Source organism: Salvia miltiorrhiza, chromosome 8 (assembly GCF_028751815.1).
Source record: "Salvia miltiorrhiza cultivar Shanhuang (shh) chromosome 8, IMPLAD_Smil_shh, whole genome shotgun sequence".
NCBI lineage: Eukaryota > Viridiplantae > Streptophyta > Magnoliopsida > Lamiales > Lamiaceae > Salvia > Salvia miltiorrhiza.
The window spans coordinates 14,588,234-14,609,012 of NC_080394.1; the positions used below are offsets into that span (position 1 = coordinate 14,588,234).

At 36.7% G+C, this 20,779-nt stretch overlaps 3 protein-coding genes and 2 long non-coding RNA genes across 5 annotated transcripts; 3 read left to right on the forward strand and 2 right to left on the reverse strand.

Moving 5' to 3' along the window:
- Positions 1–1,436: 1,436 nt before the first annotated feature.
- Positions 1,437–6,351, reverse strand: LOC131001279 (dihydroxy-acid dehydratase, chloroplastic). The gene is made up of 14 exons (XM_057927626.1): positions 5,695–6,351; positions 5,316–5,387; positions 4,765–4,812; positions 4,208–4,362; positions 3,930–4,124; positions 3,741–3,852; positions 3,576–3,645; positions 3,428–3,486; positions 3,205–3,328; positions 3,014–3,084; positions 2,733–2,834; positions 2,525–2,605; positions 2,051–2,209; positions 1,437–1,963 (listed from the first exon to the last, which is right to left on the reverse strand). The coding sequence occupies exons 1-14, from the start codon at positions 6,235–6,237 to the stop codon at positions 1,913–1,915; spliced, it is 1,842 nt and encodes a 613-aa protein (XP_057783609.1). The 5' UTR covers positions 6,238–6,351; the 3' UTR covers positions 1,437–1,912.
- A 974-nt stretch (positions 6,352–7,325) lies between these two features.
- LOC131001280 (uncharacterized) lies at positions 7,326–7,821 on the reverse strand. The gene is made up of 2 exons (XR_009093895.1): positions 7,683–7,821; positions 7,326–7,615 (listed from the first exon to the last, which is right to left on the reverse strand). It is a non-coding gene; the product is annotated as an uncharacterized LOC131001280 (long non-coding RNA).
- LOC131001281 (uncharacterized) lies at positions 7,514–8,221 on the forward strand. Its single transcript, XR_009093896.1, has 2 exons — positions 7,514–7,644; positions 7,751–8,221. It is a non-coding gene; the product is annotated as an uncharacterized LOC131001281 (long non-coding RNA).
- A 7,198-nt stretch (positions 8,222–15,419) lies between these two features.
- LOC131001282 (protein SULFUR DEFICIENCY-INDUCED 2) lies at positions 15,420–18,008 on the forward strand. The gene is made up of 4 exons (XM_057927627.1): positions 15,420–15,731; positions 16,691–16,903; positions 17,113–17,268; positions 17,411–18,008. The coding sequence occupies exons 1-4, from the start codon at positions 15,612–15,614 to the stop codon at positions 17,816–17,818; spliced, it is 897 nt and encodes a 298-aa protein (XP_057783610.1). The 5' UTR covers positions 15,420–15,611; the 3' UTR covers positions 17,819–18,008.
- Positions 18,009–18,482: 474 nt separating this feature from the next.
- On the forward strand, positions 18,483–20,477 carry LOC131001283 (putative vesicle-associated membrane protein 726). Its single transcript, XM_057927628.1, has 5 exons — positions 18,483–18,989; positions 19,478–19,619; positions 19,685–19,805; positions 19,892–19,954; positions 20,087–20,477. Exons 1-5 carry the CDS (start codon positions 18,800–18,802, stop codon positions 20,228–20,230), a joined length of 660 nt encoding a protein of 219 aa, XP_057783611.1. The 5' UTR covers positions 18,483–18,799; the 3' UTR covers positions 20,231–20,477.
- The last annotated feature ends 302 nt before the right edge of the window (positions 20,478–20,779 follow it).

A 20,779-nucleotide genomic window follows, 5' to 3' on the forward strand; every position in this document is an offset into this window, starting at 1 on the left:
ATTATCTGCCCTTTGAACAAAGAGATCTACACAAAATCGAAACCCAGATATTGAAAATCCTATGAACCTCCCCTCATTGCAACTAATGAAAAAAAAAAAATCATCAACATCTATAGCAAATGACAGCAGGACGGACTGGCGTCCAGCCGCTACTAGGGTTTCACTCGGATAGGGTGGATGGCCGACGGGTCTGTGGACGGCGGACAGATCTTGCGTTGCACCACTGAAGGCGATGGAGGGGAGGCTGATTGACGACGAAAGAATTCTAAAATGGAGGCGGAGAAAGCGGAACGGCGAAACGGCGGAGGCGGTGCTACGGTGGAAGTGAGGCAGATTGACGACAGATTCCGCGTCGCTGCTCCCGCGATTCCGACTTCCCCGACCTCTTCTCCCGCTGCTTTGACGTCGTTTCCAAGTCGGAGAATCTCCTCGGCGACGTCGCCGCGCTGCAGAGCCTCGTGTGCGATCAGCCGGTAGAGGCGGATGTGGGGAGGATTGCGAGGGAGATTGTGGAGAAGAGGCGAGAGAGATAAAGCGGGCAGATCTTTTTGAAGGAGAGAAAATGAATTCACTTTAAGGCTAGCCCAAGTCTGAATTAGTTTTGGTAATTAAGAGGGTAATTACTAATTAACATCTTAATTAATTCCTTATTTTTTTTTAAATAAAAATGAGTCATTATAGGTGGGACAACCCAAAAAAGAATACGTGCCATGAATAGCGAGACAGAGGGAGTATATTTCCCCCTCCCCATATACCTGTACATACCCGCTTCGGGACCAATATAAGTTAAAAACCATTTACTATGAATTAGATTAATTTGTTTAGAGTAGCAATAATTGACAAAGCTTTAAAAGTTCAATTATTTAATATTTTTTTAAGAGTCAATTATATTAATAATGTTAATATTAAATTTGTTGAGTTTGTTAGAGATATAGTAATTGATTTCATTCTTTAAGAAGAAGAAGAAAAAGAACAATTGCCTGCCTTGAACACACGACTTTCAATTAAATAAAAACAATCAGTTGTATCCTCTTAAAAAAAAAAAAAAAAAAAAAACAATGTTGCAATTTTGTAGGAAATGTAATCGGCAGTTTTTGCTAATTTAATTTATAATTTTTTTACACAATGTCCAATTATACCCTTCTAATTAATTTTATTTACACACTTCTTTTATATATATATATATATATATATATATATATATATAATTGAGTTATAGTGAGATTGTTTTTTCGTGAAATATGAGACTAATGAATAAGCTAACATATAGTGATGAATAAGACAATATAGAATGTTGAATAATGATTTAAAAAAATTAGTATAATTTCCGCTCCCTCCAAAATTCACCTAGGTAAAGTTTCCCCCTCTCCAGGCAAATATCAATCGGTAGGATACATCAAATTAACATCTACAAATCAATTTATATATGAGGGATCTTATTGGAACCATTCCATATATATATATATGATAAAATGACAACAAAATAGTAGAAGATAGAACACAGTTTCAGAAACATGATGTCTGGAGCAAGTACTACCAAATCCTAAGAAAAAAAGTCCTAATAAATAATTATTCCAACATCAAAATCAAGAAAGATAAGCTACTCCTTCCACTAAAACCTATAAAAACTACCTTAAACTAATGGCCAACATAATACATTACACAAGATTGGAGCTCTACTCCCTGCTACTATACACCTTCACACTGTTGGCTAAACAACAATCATTGAACCTTACAACATGAGAGATATCGAAGAAATTAACAGAGCTAACCGTAACCAAAACTTGGGCGGGCAATTTATTCAAGAAAAACTTAAAAAAAGAAAACGGAGCAGATTCAGATATCCTCAACAGCTGCAAGGAAAATACCTGGTGAGCTCAATACGCCTTGCTAAGGAAGCAGCCCCTCCCTTCTACTCGTCAGTCACGCATCCATTTGAAGCCGATTGTACATTTTTAATGTACTGAACACAAAAGAAAAAAATCAAATCAAATCGAATTCGACAGAGCTTTAGAAACCATGCATTTCCACTCTCTTTAGGTTCAAATACCTTGTAAAGAACTCCCTTGGTAGCTCTGTAAGGTGGTGGCATCCACTTCTTTCTGCGTTCGTTCAACTCTGCCTCTGTTAGGTCTACATCCATTCTCCTCTTCTCGATATCTATGGTAATCACGTCCCCGTTCTGAACCAGACCAATGGGACCACCTTCCTGAAATAAATTGTGATGTGTTATGAGAATACTGCATTTTGCTTTCGAGTTTTTAGGTCTTAATTTGAGACATGAAGCTGAAATTAAGATCACAATCTTAAAATATGCTGCAGTTGCTTCCTTTACTTCTTGTGACTGCCCCAATCGAGTATAGAACAGCTCAACAACTATTATGGTAATGACTCTAAAACCTCCTTTGAAGAAACAACAACAAAATGGTCCAGTGCTCCTATTTAAAGTATTTTCACTAAAATACTATCATCTCCATGAAACATGAGAAGGGCAATGAGCAAGAATGTGAATAGGCGAACAAACCTGTGCCTCGGGACATATATGGCCCACCACATATCCATGTGAACCTCCAGAAAACCTTCCATCTGTTAGTAGTGCAACTTCCTGGATGCAGGGAAACGAGAAGATTAATTGAAGGGACAAGCAACACAAAACAAAAGCAGTTGGTTTGGCCAGAAACGTGGAAAATTCTCCGACACACACACAACATCAACAACAACATCAATCAAACCTTGCCAAGTCCAGCACCCATTATAGCACTAGTTGGGGTTAGCATTTCGGGCATGCCTGGCCCACCTTTGGGCCCCTCTCCTCGAATAATAATTACCTTTCCCTGAAACACAACAAAGACAAAAAAATAATAACAATAATCACTTACAGTAAGAAAACCTTTAGGTTATGTTTTTTTTCTCCCTAAACCATCTAAAGGACTGGAAAATTGATATCAAGATCAACAAATTCAACCAACTAGACCAAGAAAGAATGAAGCCATTGATTTTTTACGATTTTTACCTTAAAGTGTGATGAATTTTCAGCGAGAGCTGCAATCATAGATTCCTCTCCTTCAAATACAAGTGCAGGCCCTACAAACCAAAATTTGGAGAATAATAGGCATGGCAGAAAATTAAGAAGCCACTTAAATTTTCCAAACAGAAATGGAAAGAAAAATGAGAAACAAAGAACCTATCAATTAAACACATTACCGGAGAAGTACAGCCCCTCTTTCCCAGTGATCTTAGCCACAGAGCCTTCAGGCGCAAGATTGCCATATAATATCTGTATGTGACCTGTTTCTTTGATGGGGTTTGACACGGGTCTAATTATTTGCTGCAATCACACATGAAAAGTGGCACTTTTACTTGCACCACAACCACAAATAAGCAGGTAAAGAGAACAAATGACAATACTGTGTTTGAGTGGACATACCTGATTTTCAGGCAGGGATGGATATAGCTTTGCATTCTCAGCCAAAGTTTGGCCCGTAACTACAACAAAAGAGCAAGAGAATCATAGAATCTTGGAGGCAAGAACATACTAATAGTTCGCATAATCAACCAAACCTTCGGGAAAGTACCTGTAATACAATCCCCATCCAAAAACCCAAGTTCCAGCAAAAAGCGAATGATTGCAGGTGTACCACCGATCTATATCAAGGATATCTTAATACTTGTTGAGGTACCAGGTAACAAAGAGATACAAATGATAAGGAAAAAGCTTTTTAATTTCAATCAAGCAATACCTTGTGGACATCCTCCATCACGTATTTACCACTAGGTTTAAGATCTGCAAGGAACGGAACCGCATCACTGACTTTCTGGAAATCGTTTAGAGTCAGCTCCACACCAACAGACCTGCAAAATTCTAGCTGTGAGATGCTTTGATGTATTAAGTGTTCATCCCAACAATGACTTTCCGCAACTCTACTCACTTTGCAATGGCAATCAAATGCAAAACTGCATTGGTTGATCCACCAAGTGCCATGACAATCACCATTGCATTACGCAAGGATTTTGGAGTGATGATGTCCTGAGGTTTCAAATCCATTTTGATCAAATCTAGCAAATATTTCCCCGCGAGGCGGCATTCGTCCAACTTTAAAGGGTCTTCAGCAGGGGTTGACGAACTATTTGAAATATCATCGAATTAGTTCTGATATAAAGTCAATAAGCTAAGAGAATTGAGAGCTGTTAAATCATATTCTTATACCTGTAAGGAAGAGACATCCCCATAGTCTCAATAGCTGAAGCCATTGTATTTGCAGTATACATTCCACCACAAGCCCCAGCTCCAGGACATGAATTACGAAGTACATTAACTCTTTGTTCATCACTTACTGAACCACTCACATACTCTCCATAGACCTACAGTATGAACCACGATGGACAACTATTAATCCCATTTAACCATTCAAGGAAAGTAGAATGCCATATGCAATGCTAACATGGGAGGTCTCAGACAAGAAAGAAATGACCACAACTCACAGTGTGTGTATTTGGTGTTAGAGTTTACAGACTACGCACTGACACTTTACGTCTATAGGTCACTATGGACAGACTCGTAAAACAACAATTTTCAATAATATGACCCACTACGCATTTCCCAACACCTGCGAAGAACTTGCAATAACTTTAAGATGCAGTTTGTTTGATAATATTATACTCTTTAGATATATCCCCTCAGAGTATGACCAAAAGAAATAAGAACACAACCGCATACCAAAAGAACTAATTACAAAGGGAGGGAGGATTGTGATATAGACATACCTGGAAGGCGGATACTATGTCATATGTGTGACCTTGAAAATGACCTGGCTGCATGACACCAACAATATGAATAAGCAAATATTATAATGGTTGGTCTTTCTTAAGCAATAAACAATAAAGTCTTTATGCTTATGAAATTATTTGCTCCGCTAGATGTACGGAACAATCATGAACAGAAACATGAAATCATATAGTTTAAAACAGATACATGAATAAATATATCTTAAAGGATATTCAGACACGGATAAGCACTCCAATAGTGGACAGAGTTCGAAATATGAATTGCATAGAAGTAACTGAACACAATCTGTCATTGTTCAACCATAAACAATTAATCATCTCAGAGTAACTTAATTGAACAGTAGACAACTCCACATTAACCAAACATCAGGGAGTTTTTCTTTTTATCAATATACTAATATTGAAAAAGAAATTACCATAACTGCAGTACTCAAACTACAATGATACTTTTTTTGCACATAATTACTTGTTTCTGATAGAATACGAGAACAATGTAAGAGAAGTAGCAAACAGGGTAAATTAGAACCAACCTTAATCGTACCACCATAAACCATGATGCTAGGGCGGTTCAACCGTCCCATAGCCATAATAGTGCCAGGCATCTGCAGTAGTAAAGCAAGCGAGATGAGAAATAGCTTAACAGGAACGACATAGATACACACATAGAAAATATCATATCAAATGCAACCAATGTCAAATCTTTCCCCAGGAAAGACTAACACCAATCACCAAATAACAAATGGCGAGCAAAAATACTCCCATTCTAAATTAGAACAAGTTTCCTCGTTAAAAGAAAAAAGGTAAACAATCAATCACATAATGCTCAAAACAACACGAACCAAAAGCCGAGCAAACGAACTCAAGATAGCATTATCATTCTTGAGAGAGCGAGAGAGAGAGATGCCATACATTTTTGTCACAACCGGGGATCGAAATGTTCCCATCGTACCACTGAGCAGCCATGACCGTCTCAATGCTATCGGCAATCAAATCCCTAGACTGCAAACTGTAGCACATCCCTCTAGTCCCCATCGAGATAGCATCGCTCACGCCAATCGTGTTGAACCTAAACCCCACCATTCCGGCCTCCGTAACGCCCTCCTTCACCGCCTCGGCGAGCTTCAACAAATGCATATTGCAGGTGTTCCCCTCGTACCAAACCGACGAGATTCCAACCTGTGGCTTCTTCAGGTCGTCGTCGGAGAGGCCGACGCCGTAGAGGACCGCCTGAGAACCGCCCTGCGACTTGGGCTCCGTGATTCTGGAGCTGTACTTATTCAGTTTCACTGCGGTGGCGGGCGGTGGTGGCGGGACGTCGGTTTCTGTGGTGGTTATGGTGGTGGAGGCGTGGATGGTGAGGGAGGAGGGAGTTTTGAAATGAAGGGGGGAGAGTGAGCGGGTTTTGATGGCGGCGGCAGGTGGCGGCTGGGAGAGGAGGAAGGAAGCCTGCATTTTGGCGGCGGACGGCGGCGGCGGGTGGATGATTTGGGGTTTAGGTGGGAGTGTGTTACAGCAGTGCGTAGTAGTGTATTGTGGGCTATATATCCGCCTATATGTTCTCTTTTATTTTTAGGTTTTACATTAAATAATAAGCATATATACTCCTTCATTTCCTGTTTAAAAAAATGTATACTTCATTGGTCTCACTCTAATAGACTAATTCTTTTGAACACAAAAATTAAAAAAAACTTATTATTTTAAAAAAAATAATGTGACCACACCAATTAAGTACATTAGTTTTACTCATAATAAAAAACGAACTTATTCAAGTGGAACATCCCAAAAGGGAAAACATTATTTTTACTCATAATAAAGAACAAACCTAATAATAAATTAGAATGAAACGGAGGGAGTACTCATTTTTGTTATTTTGGTATGTTCATATAAACTAATTATTTCATTTATAATTAATATCTCATAATATATTGTTCTTCATATATTAATTTATTCACATATTTTATTATATGATATTTAATTATTTTATCCACTTAATATATAATATAATTAATTAATTAATTCTTCTTAACTTTACCCGAACACGATAGCAATACGATTTGAATCGTGACAACACAATTTGATTAAAACCTAATTAAAAAGAGTTGAGACGAAGAGATTATAAGAGAGTTGAGACGTGGAGATGGTGGGGTGAATTTTCAAAAGGGTTGAATTAAAATGTTGAATTGTAAATTGGTATCCTAAAATTAACAAATCAAACAAACCCCTAAAGTGTAGAATAAGAATTAAAAGTTTTAAATAAATATTTAATAAAAATAATAATTTAACTCTATCAAGTTACACGAACCCAACACGAATCCGACACGAAATTTTTGTGTCCTTGTCAGGTCGACACGATAAGGACATGAACCTGATAAGGCTTTACACTAATTCATTAATTTCAAGCAATTTCGTATCGTGCTTTCGTATCGCGTCGAAAATTGTCAGTCCTACAATTAATATATTAATCTACAATTATAGATTATTTAACCGATCAACATAAATCATAATTTTCAAAATATTATTTACAAAAATTTGAGAGCATATTAAAAAAAAATTAAATAATTCATAATGTTTATTATTCATTAACATATTATTTTCGTGGTCAATTAGTTTGACAAGATTCTTTTGTATATCTAAAATTGATCACATTTCATAAATAATAAGTATTCCCTTTGTAATGTCCCAATTAATATATTGGGATACCGGCTTAGCAAAGCTATACCGACTTAACCTTTCGTTTGGTAGGTCTTGCTACGTTTCACACACGGCCCGAAAATAAGGCAGGGCCCGGCGTAATTTCACTGTTTCATCTTGCTTGCCTATCCGCCACTCCCTGGGATACAGTTACCCAAATGAACAGTGGTCTATTTTATTTTTGCGATTGTCCTAATTGCCCTTACCTGTGATATTAAAAAATTCATGGAAGCAGTTATTTATTTGCGCTGATACTCTGTCGTCTCCATGGAAGGTATTTGGGCTTGAGCAGAATGAAGCGTTTGGGTGAATAAATCTCGTGAACCTGTTGCACAGCTTCATCCATTGGAAGCTCTTCTCACCCATCACCGCCAACGTCGACCCCTGGACCGCCGCGGCCGTCGCGCCGAACACCGCCGCCTGCATACATTAAATGCTTCTTAACAAGGAGGACAATTAGGTGGTGCAATTGGTTGACAAAATGAAGGGCGGCGCAATTGGTTTCGGTGAATTGTAGAGAAATATGGTGGCTGCCTAATTTTTGGGTTTCTCTCTCTCTTTTTTTAATGTTGGGCGGCGCATTTGGCATTTTTAGATTAGGGACGAAGGTGTTTTGGGGGAGGGGGGGATTTATCATTTTTGGTCATTTAATAAAATGAGGGTTATACTTGTCATTTTCACAATAATGTAAACTTAATCTAGATTTTAATCTTGGCTATCAAACACATCAGGTATACTATCTTTACTTTTTATCTTATCTACCAAATACTTTGATACTATATCAGTTTCACTTTATCTACAATACATATCTTGATTTTAATTTATCTTAATTTATCCCAACATGCTTACCAAGCCATGATATGTTGGGGTTGAATGCTCCAATTATCTTCATTTTTCATATCAGTTGCGAGTTTACAAATAAAAACCTCATAGTAATTAAAAGAAGTGCGTGATAATAATAAGTACTCTTTAACTTACTTGCAAGTATAGATTCTTTTGAATGACGCCCCATAATAACCAATGATATATAAAATAAAAGTTTTAGTTATATGAATGAAAATATGTAAATAATAATTATTTTTTACTTTAATATCCTTACACGAAATTTTTCATATAATTCATATAACAGTGAAATAACATCATCACATAAATTACTCCAAATTATAAAATTTTGTAACAATTATAGATTGTTGCATGAATTATATAATTTTTTTTGTGTAATAATCGAATTTTTTATCAAAATTATAATATTGTTGCACTGAGTATTTTTGATCTCATGTAGCTAATGTTGCCTAACTCAAGAGGCAAAGTTGAGACACTCAAAGACTCTCATTTGTAAGAGGTCTTGGATTAGACTCTCCTTTATGAAAGGTATTGAATTCAATCTCAGATACGTGCAGTGTAGAGGTCCTGCCTGTGTGCGAATGACTTATTTTATTAGATAATATATACCTCCTCTAATTCTGAAAAAAAAAATGTATTCAACTTTGAAAACTATATATGCATGCACTTGTACGAGAACATATAAAAAAATGATCTCATGTAAATAATGATGGTATACGATATTATTAAAACTTTTATTAATATATATTTACATTGTAAAATTTGTTTCATCTAAATAAAATAAAGAATTGGACTAGTTTGCCCGTCACCACATTGTCTTGGGAGAGGACAGAATTGTAACTTAAATCCGCTCAGAAGTAAACATATCTAGATTAGTTTATGTACAATCAAATACTATGTGTAGAGTAAAACTTACAAATATACAAATTCAAATAACATATACATCTCTCTCTCTCTCTCTCTCTCTTTCCCCCTCCCCCTCTCTGTGCACATCAAAATATCTGATTTTTCTGTAGCACAAATAAAACGAAATAGTGTAAGACAAATTTCCAACAATATGATCGGGGTGGGCCATTTCTGACACCACAAGCCGTGGTCATGTGGCCAAGTAATGTTGAAATTAGGGGAAAATGACCTGACGCGTGAGATCAGCGCAATTATTGAGCCCAATGGTGGATGGTTTCGACCATCTGTAGGAAGAACGCGTTGACGCTCTCGTTGATGAGATCCTGGAAGAAGTGAATTGACTCCTCGTCGTCCAAGTCCAGACAGAACTTTTCTTGAAGCTGCACCACCAATCAAAACCAACCAGATACATATAGTCGAATGCTCGAAATTTCACCTTCAGAATGCCCTTTTCGGGATCCGAGGCAATGTCCGGAATGTTGGAGCCGGCCATCAGGTGAAACAGATTTAGTATCAGGTTGCTCGATTTTCGAAGAATGTTGTACGCCTCGCAGCAGTAGGATTTGAATCTCGTGTATTATTGACTGCGAAGTGGAGAAACTAAGAAAATGCACTTTTCATGATCAATCCACAGTTTACCAACGCACCTCTCTGCTCCGCCCATAGCTTCCACCATCTCCTTGCAGAGTTTCATAGGTGGCGGGAAGGGTTTTGGATCTCGCCCGAGTATGAAACCGAAATCCACGTGGAAAAGCCGTTTGTCGTCTTGCAACAACAGATTGTCGAGGTGCTTGTGGACCCACACAATTTTCTATTTAGACAAGACCAAGTTTGAATCTTCGTCTGGGTAATATTTCTGCAGGTAGCTTGTGATACTACGATGTTCTGACAGTATCTGAGCAAGTGCAATAATTTAAACAAAATTGTAAATTAAAATAAGGAGATACCATCACTTAATAATTTATAGGATAAAAAACATGTGCTAACGATTTTGAAGGAATGAATTCCAGCATGCCTTCGTCGTGCCCAGTTGTGAGCACTCGGTAAGGGAGTCAAATGCAAGTCCAGGTTCTCCAGCTCGATCCATTAATGATACCATTTGAATAACCTGTTTCAAAATTATCGAATTGAAAATCGAAAATCAATAATTTTTCAAATGAATAATATGTAAGATACCACGCGCCTACCAATTGATCTTGCCTATGATCATCACCCTTCTTAAGTATGATCTTGCAGCTTCCTCCGCTTGCTGTTCGAAACGCCAGCCACAAAGAATACAACGCGCTTTTAAAGATCGATGATTCTGATGTTATGATCCCTGTTATAAAGACCCTTGGTGCCAGAGGCGGCCGTATTGATGGCCTTTTCACACATCATTTATGTTAGTTCGTGTGATTTTCTATTGATTCGAAAACCGCAAGATTATGGTATGAATAGACCCTTTTTCATACTATTTGTTCCAAGATACGTAGCAACAAATCATGGAATGAATGATATTAAATGACCTATTCGCACAATTTGTCTTGATGTTTGTCGCGCCAAGTGTTGGCACAAATGGTACAAAATGACATTTTCGCACCTTTTCGTTCCAAAGAAATGTAGCGCCGTCACTTGGGATGAATGGTACGAAAGGGCCTATGTGCATTATTCGTCCTAATATCTGTTGCGCCAAGTGTTTGTTCCAAGAAATCAAAGTATAATTCTTGAACAAAATTTGAATCAATATTTTATTTATTTTTCAACAAATGCAGTTACAAATTACATGAGCAAATTAATTCAAAATCTTACAAATTTCAAGGTAACACGAAAATCTAACTAAATCCCTATACTAAACATTCATTTCCTTCACTTTTTTTCACTAGAGGAAAGCTTAGTGTAGGGGCAACAGTGATATATTGGGAATCTTGGAGAATTTTTCTTCTTCACCCAACTACGACACCTCTTACGCACTTGACACGAATGGTACAAATTAATTTTTTTTGTACCACTCGTTCCTCATATACACGAGACATATCTCGGGACGGCTGGCACAGATTATGCTAATAGCTCCATTCGCACCAATCGTGCTAATCCTTGACCTGACAAATCTTGAAATGGATAGTTCAAATGGGTGCGTTGGCCCCTTCTATTCTCCGTTTAGCGCGACAAATATTGCAATGAATGGTAGGAAAGTAACCATTCATACCATTTCATTCCAAATCTTCGTAGATCTAAATTTAGATCTCATAACTCTCGTACATTTAGAACACTTGGAACTCCTAGATCTCGTTATATATGGCATCGACGATATGGTGGTATAGTTTACTAGATTCTGGAGGAGATGATGTTGACGACGATGAAGAAGAAAATTGAAGAAAATTAGCCGTCAGAGATAGAGATAGATAAATGGACTCGTCGAAGATAGAGAGAGATTTCAAAAAAAGAAGAAATTGATCGGAGTAAATGATAGTTAGGGTTGGGAATCGGGTCGGGTTCGGGTACCCTACCGGAAAAAATCGGGTACCCGAACCCGAAAATTGACCAAAACCCACACCCGATCCCGAACCCGATTCTGAAATCGGGTACCCTAATACCCGAGTCGGGTATTCGGGTACCCGAAATACCTGATAGTTTTTACAAAAGCAGCAGCAAATTCAGTCGAAAAGCTGACCAAATTCGATGACCAAATTCATACACCAAATCAGACCAAATTCATACACCAAATCGGATATTTCGATGACCAAATTCATACAGAAAAGCTTACCAAATTCGATGACCAAATTCATACACAAAATCAGACCAAATTCGATAACACATACAGATCTGTATTTAAAAAAAAAAAAAAGAAGAAGACGGGCGGCGAGCCGGCGAGGGGCGCCGCTGGGTCGGGGCGGGGCGGCGAGGGCTCACGTTATGCTCGTAGTTGGAGAAGGCTCGCGGCGGTCCGGCGGGTAGGAGGAGAAGGCTCGCGGCGAGAGAGAGAGTTGAATAGAGAGAGAATAGAGAGAGAATTGAGAATCTGAGATAGAGAGTTGAATAGGCGAGAGAATTGAGAGAGAGAGTTGAATAGAGAGAGAATAGAGAGAGAGAGTTGAATAGTCAATTAACTTTAAATAATATAATTGATTAAATAAAATATATATATAATAATAAAAAATTCGGGTATTCGGGTATACCCGATACCCGATTTTTAGACCACCCTAATACCCGAACCCGACCCGATACCCGAAAAATTAGGGTATCGGGTACCCTATACCCGATTTTTTCGGGTCGAGTAGTCGGGTACCCGATACCCGATACCCTATCTTCCCACCCCTAATGAGAGGAATAAGGCTATAGAGTGGTGGTGGCACGACGAAACAGCTAGAGTTATAGATAGATTTCGTGTAGATAATTTTTTTTGCAAACTCATAACAATCTAAATTGTTTTGGGTAGAAATCTGATAAAATGAACTGCAAAGGCGTTTTCGTCCAAAAAAGTAAAATTTGGCTAATAATTGCATAAATTAAGTTAGTGACCTACTATTGATTTCCTCTACTTCAAAATTTGCATCTTCATTGATTATATAATTTCCAGACGTATACCTTTAATTCGATTTTTAGTGTGTTGCCATTCATATATTACTATAATTTATTTATTGTTGATGGTTGTTTTGTGACTTTCGAGATTTTATTGCGACGAATAAATCATTATCGTTATAAAATTTGATTTTATAGATTTTATAAATTACTATTTTTTTTCTTTCAAGAAATTATTAGGCATTACAATTATTATAGAAACAATAGGGCCAAATGGCCCTATTCAACATACAACATCAAATTTTGTCCACCATTTGAAAAAACATAAATTTTGGCCATTTTTTGTATGCCATGACTATTCTACCCTTCTCTCTCTCCTCTCTCTTTCTCATCTCCCTCTCTCTCTCTCTCCAGCGGCGCCGAGCTTGGAGAATTTGTCGGAGCTCTCGCGGCTTGGGCAGACTTCGTCGGAGTAGAGGATGAGGCGGCGGCGGTGGAGGAGATCCGGTCCTCTGAAATCGGCGACGTGGATGAGGTCGGTCAGGTGGCGGAGGATGAGGCGGCAGCGGCGGCAGATCTGATCTGATCGTTGCGCCGCCTCCTCCATCGGCAGATCTGATCTTCGTCTCCTTCGATTTCAGCCATCGACAGATCTGATCTGATCTGATCTGTGCTGCACGTATGACACTTATGGCACTAATAGTGCCATAAGTGCACACTTCCCCCTAGGGTTTATATATTTCATTTAGGGTTTAGATTATTCATTTGGGGTTTAGATGTTCCATTTAGGGTTTAGATTATCCATTTAGGGTTTAGATGTTCCATTTAGGGTTTAAATGATGTTGTTGTTTCTGTATTTGTGAAATGACCATTTTACTTAGTTTTATTTTGAATTTCCGTTGGCACTTATGGCACTATTAGTGCCATAAGTGCCAAAATGACTATTTTACTTGATTTTATTTTGGATTTCTGATGACACTTATGGCACTATTAGTGTCATAAGTGCCATCGGAAATCCAAAATAAAACCAAAGTAAAATATTGGCACTTATGACACTAATAGTGCCATAAGTGCCTAACCCGACCCGGCACGCGACCTGCGTGCCTGATCCTACCCGGTCCGCCTCATTAAGGGCAAAAACGTCCAAATCAATAAAAATGGCCAAAATTTGTGTTTTTTCAATGTGTGGCCATAAATTGTGTTTTATGCTTTATTTTGGCTACTTCAAAATTTTACTCATTATTATATGATTTTGAAATGAGAACGAGTAATAAATTTAATTGGATTTGGAATGGAACGAGTAATAAATTTAATTGGATTTATAAACGGATTCAGATAGCTAAACCTATAATTAATGAGTATTACTATTCAGGTTATGAATGAGAACAAACAATAAAACATTTTAAATTATATAGATCTCAAACATGAATGAATATATTAATTTATAATACATGATATTTTGTGATTTTTCTATTTATATTTATTTAATATTCACTCGTACTTCAATCTTTTTTTTTTGATCGGGCAAAGTCATGTTAGATGTTAGTAATTAGTTTTCTATCCCACTCCAAGAACCACCTTATCTCTCCATTCACCAAAATCCACCTTATATCTCCAATCTCCAATTCGCTCCCAAGAGGGATCGAACCCGGGTCACTTCACTTAAGTGAGGACCCGGTGGCCAGTAGGCTAAGCCCCCTGATTACTCGTACTTCAATCTTGTAGTAGCTTTTTTCACCAATTAGAAAATATATGTTGAACTGTTGAAGGATACATATTATTTTAATTTCAATCTTTTTTGTCTTTACCAATTAGAGAACTTATACAAAATGATTAGATATAAGTATCCTTTTAATGTTATTTTAATCCTTTTTAGTCAAAATAATTATATTATGCACAATAAAATAATGATATATTTTCTCGAATTAAATAAATACTTTTCTGATTCAGTTAATAATGACTATTGGTTGATTTTGGAATGTTATACATGAAGTTTACGTACTTATTTTTTATTATTCATAAAATAATTGTATTATATAAATGAATAATTAAGTTAAAATTACACTCCTATTATTTTTAAATCGAGAACAATTTCTTTAATAATATGCCCTCTAAATTTTTACCAATATGATTAAAGAATTATTTGTTGTCGATTTTCGACACTCTACTTATTATTATTCCATTCGTTCACGAAAAGATTATTATAATTTCATTTTTGATTTGTCTACGAAAAGTTTATCATTTCTATTCAGGGTGTGTTATTTTTAATTGATAAATTTATCATGAAAAAATAACGAATAATAAAAATTTATCCTTTTAAATGTCTATTTTTTTCCTCTCATTTTTTACAAAAAAAAATCACCATTTCTCATTTTTTCTTTTTACTCAAAAAATGATAATATTATCCATTCATTTTTTGTGTGATAAATCTCTCTTGTGAAGTGAAAAGGTGTGATAAATTTCTCCTTAAATAAAAATAAAGAATAAAAAATGATGAAATTATCTTTTATAGAGAAAAAAGAGAATTTTAAATAATTTTTTTATTATTATCCCTTATTTTTTCTAGGTAAATTTATAACTAAAATATACCACTAAGGTCAACAATGCCAAACGTGGCAAGCAAAGGGACCGACCCTATTATTATAGTAGTATGAAAAATTCCAGCAGATTAAGAATCTGGTCACCAACACGTCTAGGTTCATTCCATCATCTCCAGATCCCATAATTCTTATTTATGGACTTTCTCCACATCCCATTGCAATGTCTCCTCCCCAAGATTTCCCCACTTCTTCCAGAAAAAATCCATCTGCCATTTCTCACAAATAATCTAAAAAACTGACCAAAACTTGAAATTATTGAGGCGAGTGACGAAAAGAACGATCGAGAAGATGAAGAATAGCAGCACAATTAGCTGCAGTGTGATGACAGCAGAGAAACACGAAGCAAATCATGTAATCCATAAACTCCCATCCGGGGATAGTCCTTATGTCAGAGCCAAGTATTCTCAAGTATGCAAATTACATTTCGCGGCCCTTTGCCTTCATAATTTGCCTTTTGTTTTATTATTACTACTTTTTTCTTTTCTGTTTTTGTTTTTGTTTTTCTTGCACATAACATAACATGTTATGACTTATGTAGATTTTCCATTCGGTGACGAGTTCACTTTGTCACTCGACTACATTTGTGTGTGTGTGTGAATACAAAGAAGACTTGGAAAGGTTTTGTGTTTTTCAATTCACATGATGGCCACTGTTACCTTGTTAGTTGTGAGAATATGGTGTTGTATTTGTGCTATAATTTGGATTTCCCCTCATTATTTCTGTGTGCTCTTTGTAGTATTGTTAATATATCATAAATTTGTCCCTTAATATTAGACGAATTAATCTATCCTCACTGTTGGGAGGGGGTGGAGAAATTATAGTCAGAGATCAGAATAATACAGATACACGATTTGCTATAAATTTGGGCTGTTTTAGGTGTACATTATGCAACATTAGTTTCATGGGTAGCTAATATGGCTTTACGCGGATAACTGTAGCGAGAATTTGACTAAGATTAGTTCATTAAAATTACAAAAGCATCTCATTTTTTGCTCTGCTGATGTATTTTCCTTGGGTATTAGGATAAACAAGATCGTACCTTCTCATATATTTGCTTCATCCTTACTGATGGACTGTATTGAAATGGCTAGAGCTCTCTGGTTGAACTTAAGTTGCTGAAGGTTAATTGAATGAGCCTCTCAAACTGCTGTCACTCTTGTTGAGACATTGGCTAGTTCCTACATCTTGTTAAGCATTGTTGATTGTCGGTTGCCTCGATCTTGCATAATTTTTGATACAGCGACATCCACTTTCTTACTGTCGTGAGTTTACCAATAATAGTTCACTTGGAAACTTGCTGATATTGAAGTTTATGGCATTGTTTGGTTTTTATAGTTGCTGATTCCACTTTCATTTGTTACTATTAGTTGGTTGAGAAGGACCTAGATGGTGCTGTGGTCTTATTCTGGGAGGCGATAAATGCTGGAGACAGAGTAGATAGCGCACTGAAAGACATGGCAGTGGTTATGAAACAACTAGATAGAGCTGAAGAAGCTATTGAAGTTATTAAGTCGTTTAGAGATCGATGCTCCAAACAAGCCCAAGAATCACTGGATAATGTCCTTATTGATCTGTACAAGGTATGATCATGTTGGAGATAGTTAAACATCTAGCACTTAATAGTTAATAGGAATCCATGCCATATTCTTATTGACTGTTCTGTTCACATGCTCAAAAACACCTGATTCTTTGCTAGATGTAAGTTTGTCCTTGCAATGTCTTAGTGAAGCCCAATTTGTTCGCACAAACAGTCAGTCTAATAACTTTTCATAACATCATTGATTCGCAGAAATGTGGTAAACTAGATGAGCAAATTGAGCTGCTGAAGCAGAAGTTACGAATTATTGGTCAAGGAGAAGTCTTCAATGGAAAACCAACCAAAACAGCTCGTTCGCATGGAAAGAAGTTTCAGGTTACCGTTAAGCAGGAGACGTCTAGAATACTGGTAAACCAGCAACTTTCATCTAAGTAATACTAATTGAGTGTTGCAGCCTTCTTTCCTTCCAGTATTTTATATTCTGTTCATTCAAAATCATGAAATCACAAAGGTCTAAATTCTAAGGCATTCATCTCTCACAATATTGCAGGGAAACTTAGGTTGGGCATACATGCAGCTTACGAACTATACTGCTGCTGAGGTTGTATATCGAAAAGCCCAAGAAATAGACCCTGATGCAAACAAAGCCTGCAATTTGTGCCTCTGCCTTATAAAGCAAGAAAGATATGACGAAGCAAGCTCAGTTCTTGAAGAGGTAATGCTGGGCATACTTCCGGGTTCTGATGATTCTAAATCGAGGCATAGATCAGAAGAGCTCCTAAATCAGATAGAAGCATACAAATCCACGACATTTGCTTTGCCTTCTAAAGGTCTAAGTTTTGAAGACACCTTTGTCGGTGGTCTTGATCAGTTGATGAACAACTGGAACCCCGTTAGATCAAGAAGACTTCCCATTTTTGAAGAAATAATTTCACACAGAGATCAATTAGCCTGTTGATCATCCCTCCTCTCTGTTCGGTGTGGTGATTGTATATTTGTATACATAAAAGCATGAAATACACAGTAGAGAACAGTTATAACGAGCAAGATCGATCTAGTTGTATTCGAGTGTTGTTGGAATTGGAGGGTTTTTTTATACAAAAGTTATATAGATGCATCCAATCTAAAAGTTAGATGCTTTTGAGCCATTGCTTTCTTCATTTTCGGTTTTATAATTCATGCATGTTGTCTATAGGCACTAAAAATGACATTTCATTTTATTGTGACTGGTATTATATATGGTAGTATATGAAAATGTATACTATTGCGATCTTTATGGTAGTAGGATGAAACGTCCACTGTCGAAATCATTCAAGTAAATTGAATTGTTATGGGTTGCGTATGTAATGAAAAAGGGCGTTATGTTATTTATTTCGAGGTGTTATGAGTTTATTTAATAGATACTTAAAGAAACTATCTACTGTAAGACCTATGGACTTTAATAGATTCCCGGTGGTGTTTTGGGTTCATTTAATATTTATTGATCAATATATTAAGATCTATGAACTTTATTAGACTTTCATTTAATAAATATCGTTAGTAATTTCCAATTTATGCGTACCTGTAATCTGACAAAAAGAAAATCAGAAATTTGTAAATCATATCAAAATTTGATTAGGGGAGTAGACCATATTTGCTTTACTTTTTTTGTGTAGTTTTACTTCCCTACAACAAAATCAGTTACAAGTTACAACCGTATCTATAAATATACAAAACGAGCGTTACCGCCATTTTTCCCTCTCCTTCATTCATCTCTCCATTTCCCCTCTTTCTCAATCAACTAATACCCGTTTTTCCATGCCTCCAACTTCAGCTGTTTTCTCCTCTTGGTTCTTTCTTGCTTGCATTTTTTTGTTTTTGGGTTTTATATTTCATGTTAATATAATTATAACAAACCCAATCAAGAAAGAGCATCAGCAGCCACAATAATCTCTGCAAAATGGGTCAGCAGAAATTGATCTACAGTTTTGTGGCGAGGGGAACCGTGATTTTGGCTGATTACACGGAATTCAAGGGGAATTTCAATACCATCGCGTCTCAGTGTCTGCAAAAGCTCTCTGCTTCCAACAACCGATTCACCTACAATTGCGATGATCACACCTTCAATTACCTCGTCGATAACGGATTCAGTACGAACACCGATTCATTTTATATTTCGTTGTTTGGCAATCCTGATTCTGATCCGATCTTATCCCTTTTATTGGCTATAATTTTTTTGGGTTTAGGTTCACTTGTTTATTTTTTGCCCAAATGTGGATACTAATCCATGTTCAGATGTTCTTAGCTGTGTTTGTGCATTATAGTTCATATATTTGATTGGAGCTGTATAAGGTTTCATAAAAATTTGATTTGGTGGTCTAACTACTAATATAAGAATTCCAAATCCATCTTAAGAAAAGTTCAATTCAAGTCTGTTACTGAATGAAGTCAAGTGGATTCATGTTGGGATTACTCTTAAGCTATTTTTCAGGCTATAATTTTCCAAACTTAGGATTTTTCCTGATAATTTAAAGTTAAGATTGTAAAAAACACACAGTTGGATGATCTAGCTGAAGGATCTGAGGCATAGTGGTGCATGCAATGTATGGATCTTAACTCAGATTTACTTTTTTTGTAGCTTATTGCGTGGTTGCTGTTGAATCTGCGGGCAGACAACTACCAATCGCGTTTCTGGAACGCATCAAAGATGATTTTACAAAGAAATATGGAGGCGGCAAAGCTTCGACTGCTGGTCCCAACAGCCTAAAAAAGGAGTTTGGGTGAAGTCCCCTTTCTCTTCTTGTTTCTTCAACAATTTTTCCAATTCCTTTTGGTATTGTTGCAGGCCCAAATTGAAAGAGCAAATGCAGTATTGCGTTGATCATCCCGAAGAAATTAGCCAGATTGCTAAAGTCAAGGCTCAGGTCTCTGAGGTGAAAGGTGTGATGATGCAAAACATTGAGAAGGTATGCAGATGCTGTTGCAGTTCTTGTTGCATAGTCATGCCTTGTGTTTCTTGTTCTGAAACGTTGTATGTTATTGCATCGATTAGGTTCTTGACCGTGGAGAGAAGATCGAATTGCTTGTTGACAAGACTGATAGTCTCAAATCACAGGTTAGTTCCAAACAATATCTTATTAAGTCATGAAACAACCTTGTAAAATGTGGTTGCATTGTGATACTTGTTATATCAAAAGCAATGGATCTTAATTGAGAGTTTGGTTGCATTTCCAAATGGGATTTGCAGGCACAGGATTTCAGGAAGCAAGGGACGAAGATGAAGAGAAAGATGTGGGTTGAGAACATGAAGATCAAACTGGTGGTGTTTGGTATAGTCGCGCTTTTGGCTCTCCTGGTCGCGTTGTCCGTGTGTCCCAAATTCAAGTGTTGATTGTAGAATCGAGTTATTTTGAGTGTTCACTGCTTGGATGTCCCCTTACGCCGCTGCCCACCAGCATTTTTAGACGAGTTAGCCTGTAAATTGTGTCCTGTTACCTCATTCACAGATGATGGTATACAAGTGAATAGCAAGCTTTTGGATTGTTGTTTCATATTCTAACGCACATTCTTGTATACATACATGTATTAGATTGTGTTTTTTCACTAGATTGAAGGAATCCAAGATTCAAACATTTAAATCTGCTCTTAACATATAACTACAAATATCTTTATACATTAGTATTCAGTCGACGATCGGATAATGCAAGTCAGACATATGATTGTATAATTACATTATTGTCTGAGCTGAGCATATATGGTTTTTAATTGATAAGCTAATTTAGATATGAGGCCTCGTCACATCATTATTTTAGTTATTCTTCGTTTTATTTCAAAATGTAAAATACAGAAAAAAGTTAATAGCTCAATTTTTTATGACGCATTTATTTACAATATTATTTTTTGTCTGAATTTACAATTATTTTGGTTGTTCAGTTTATAG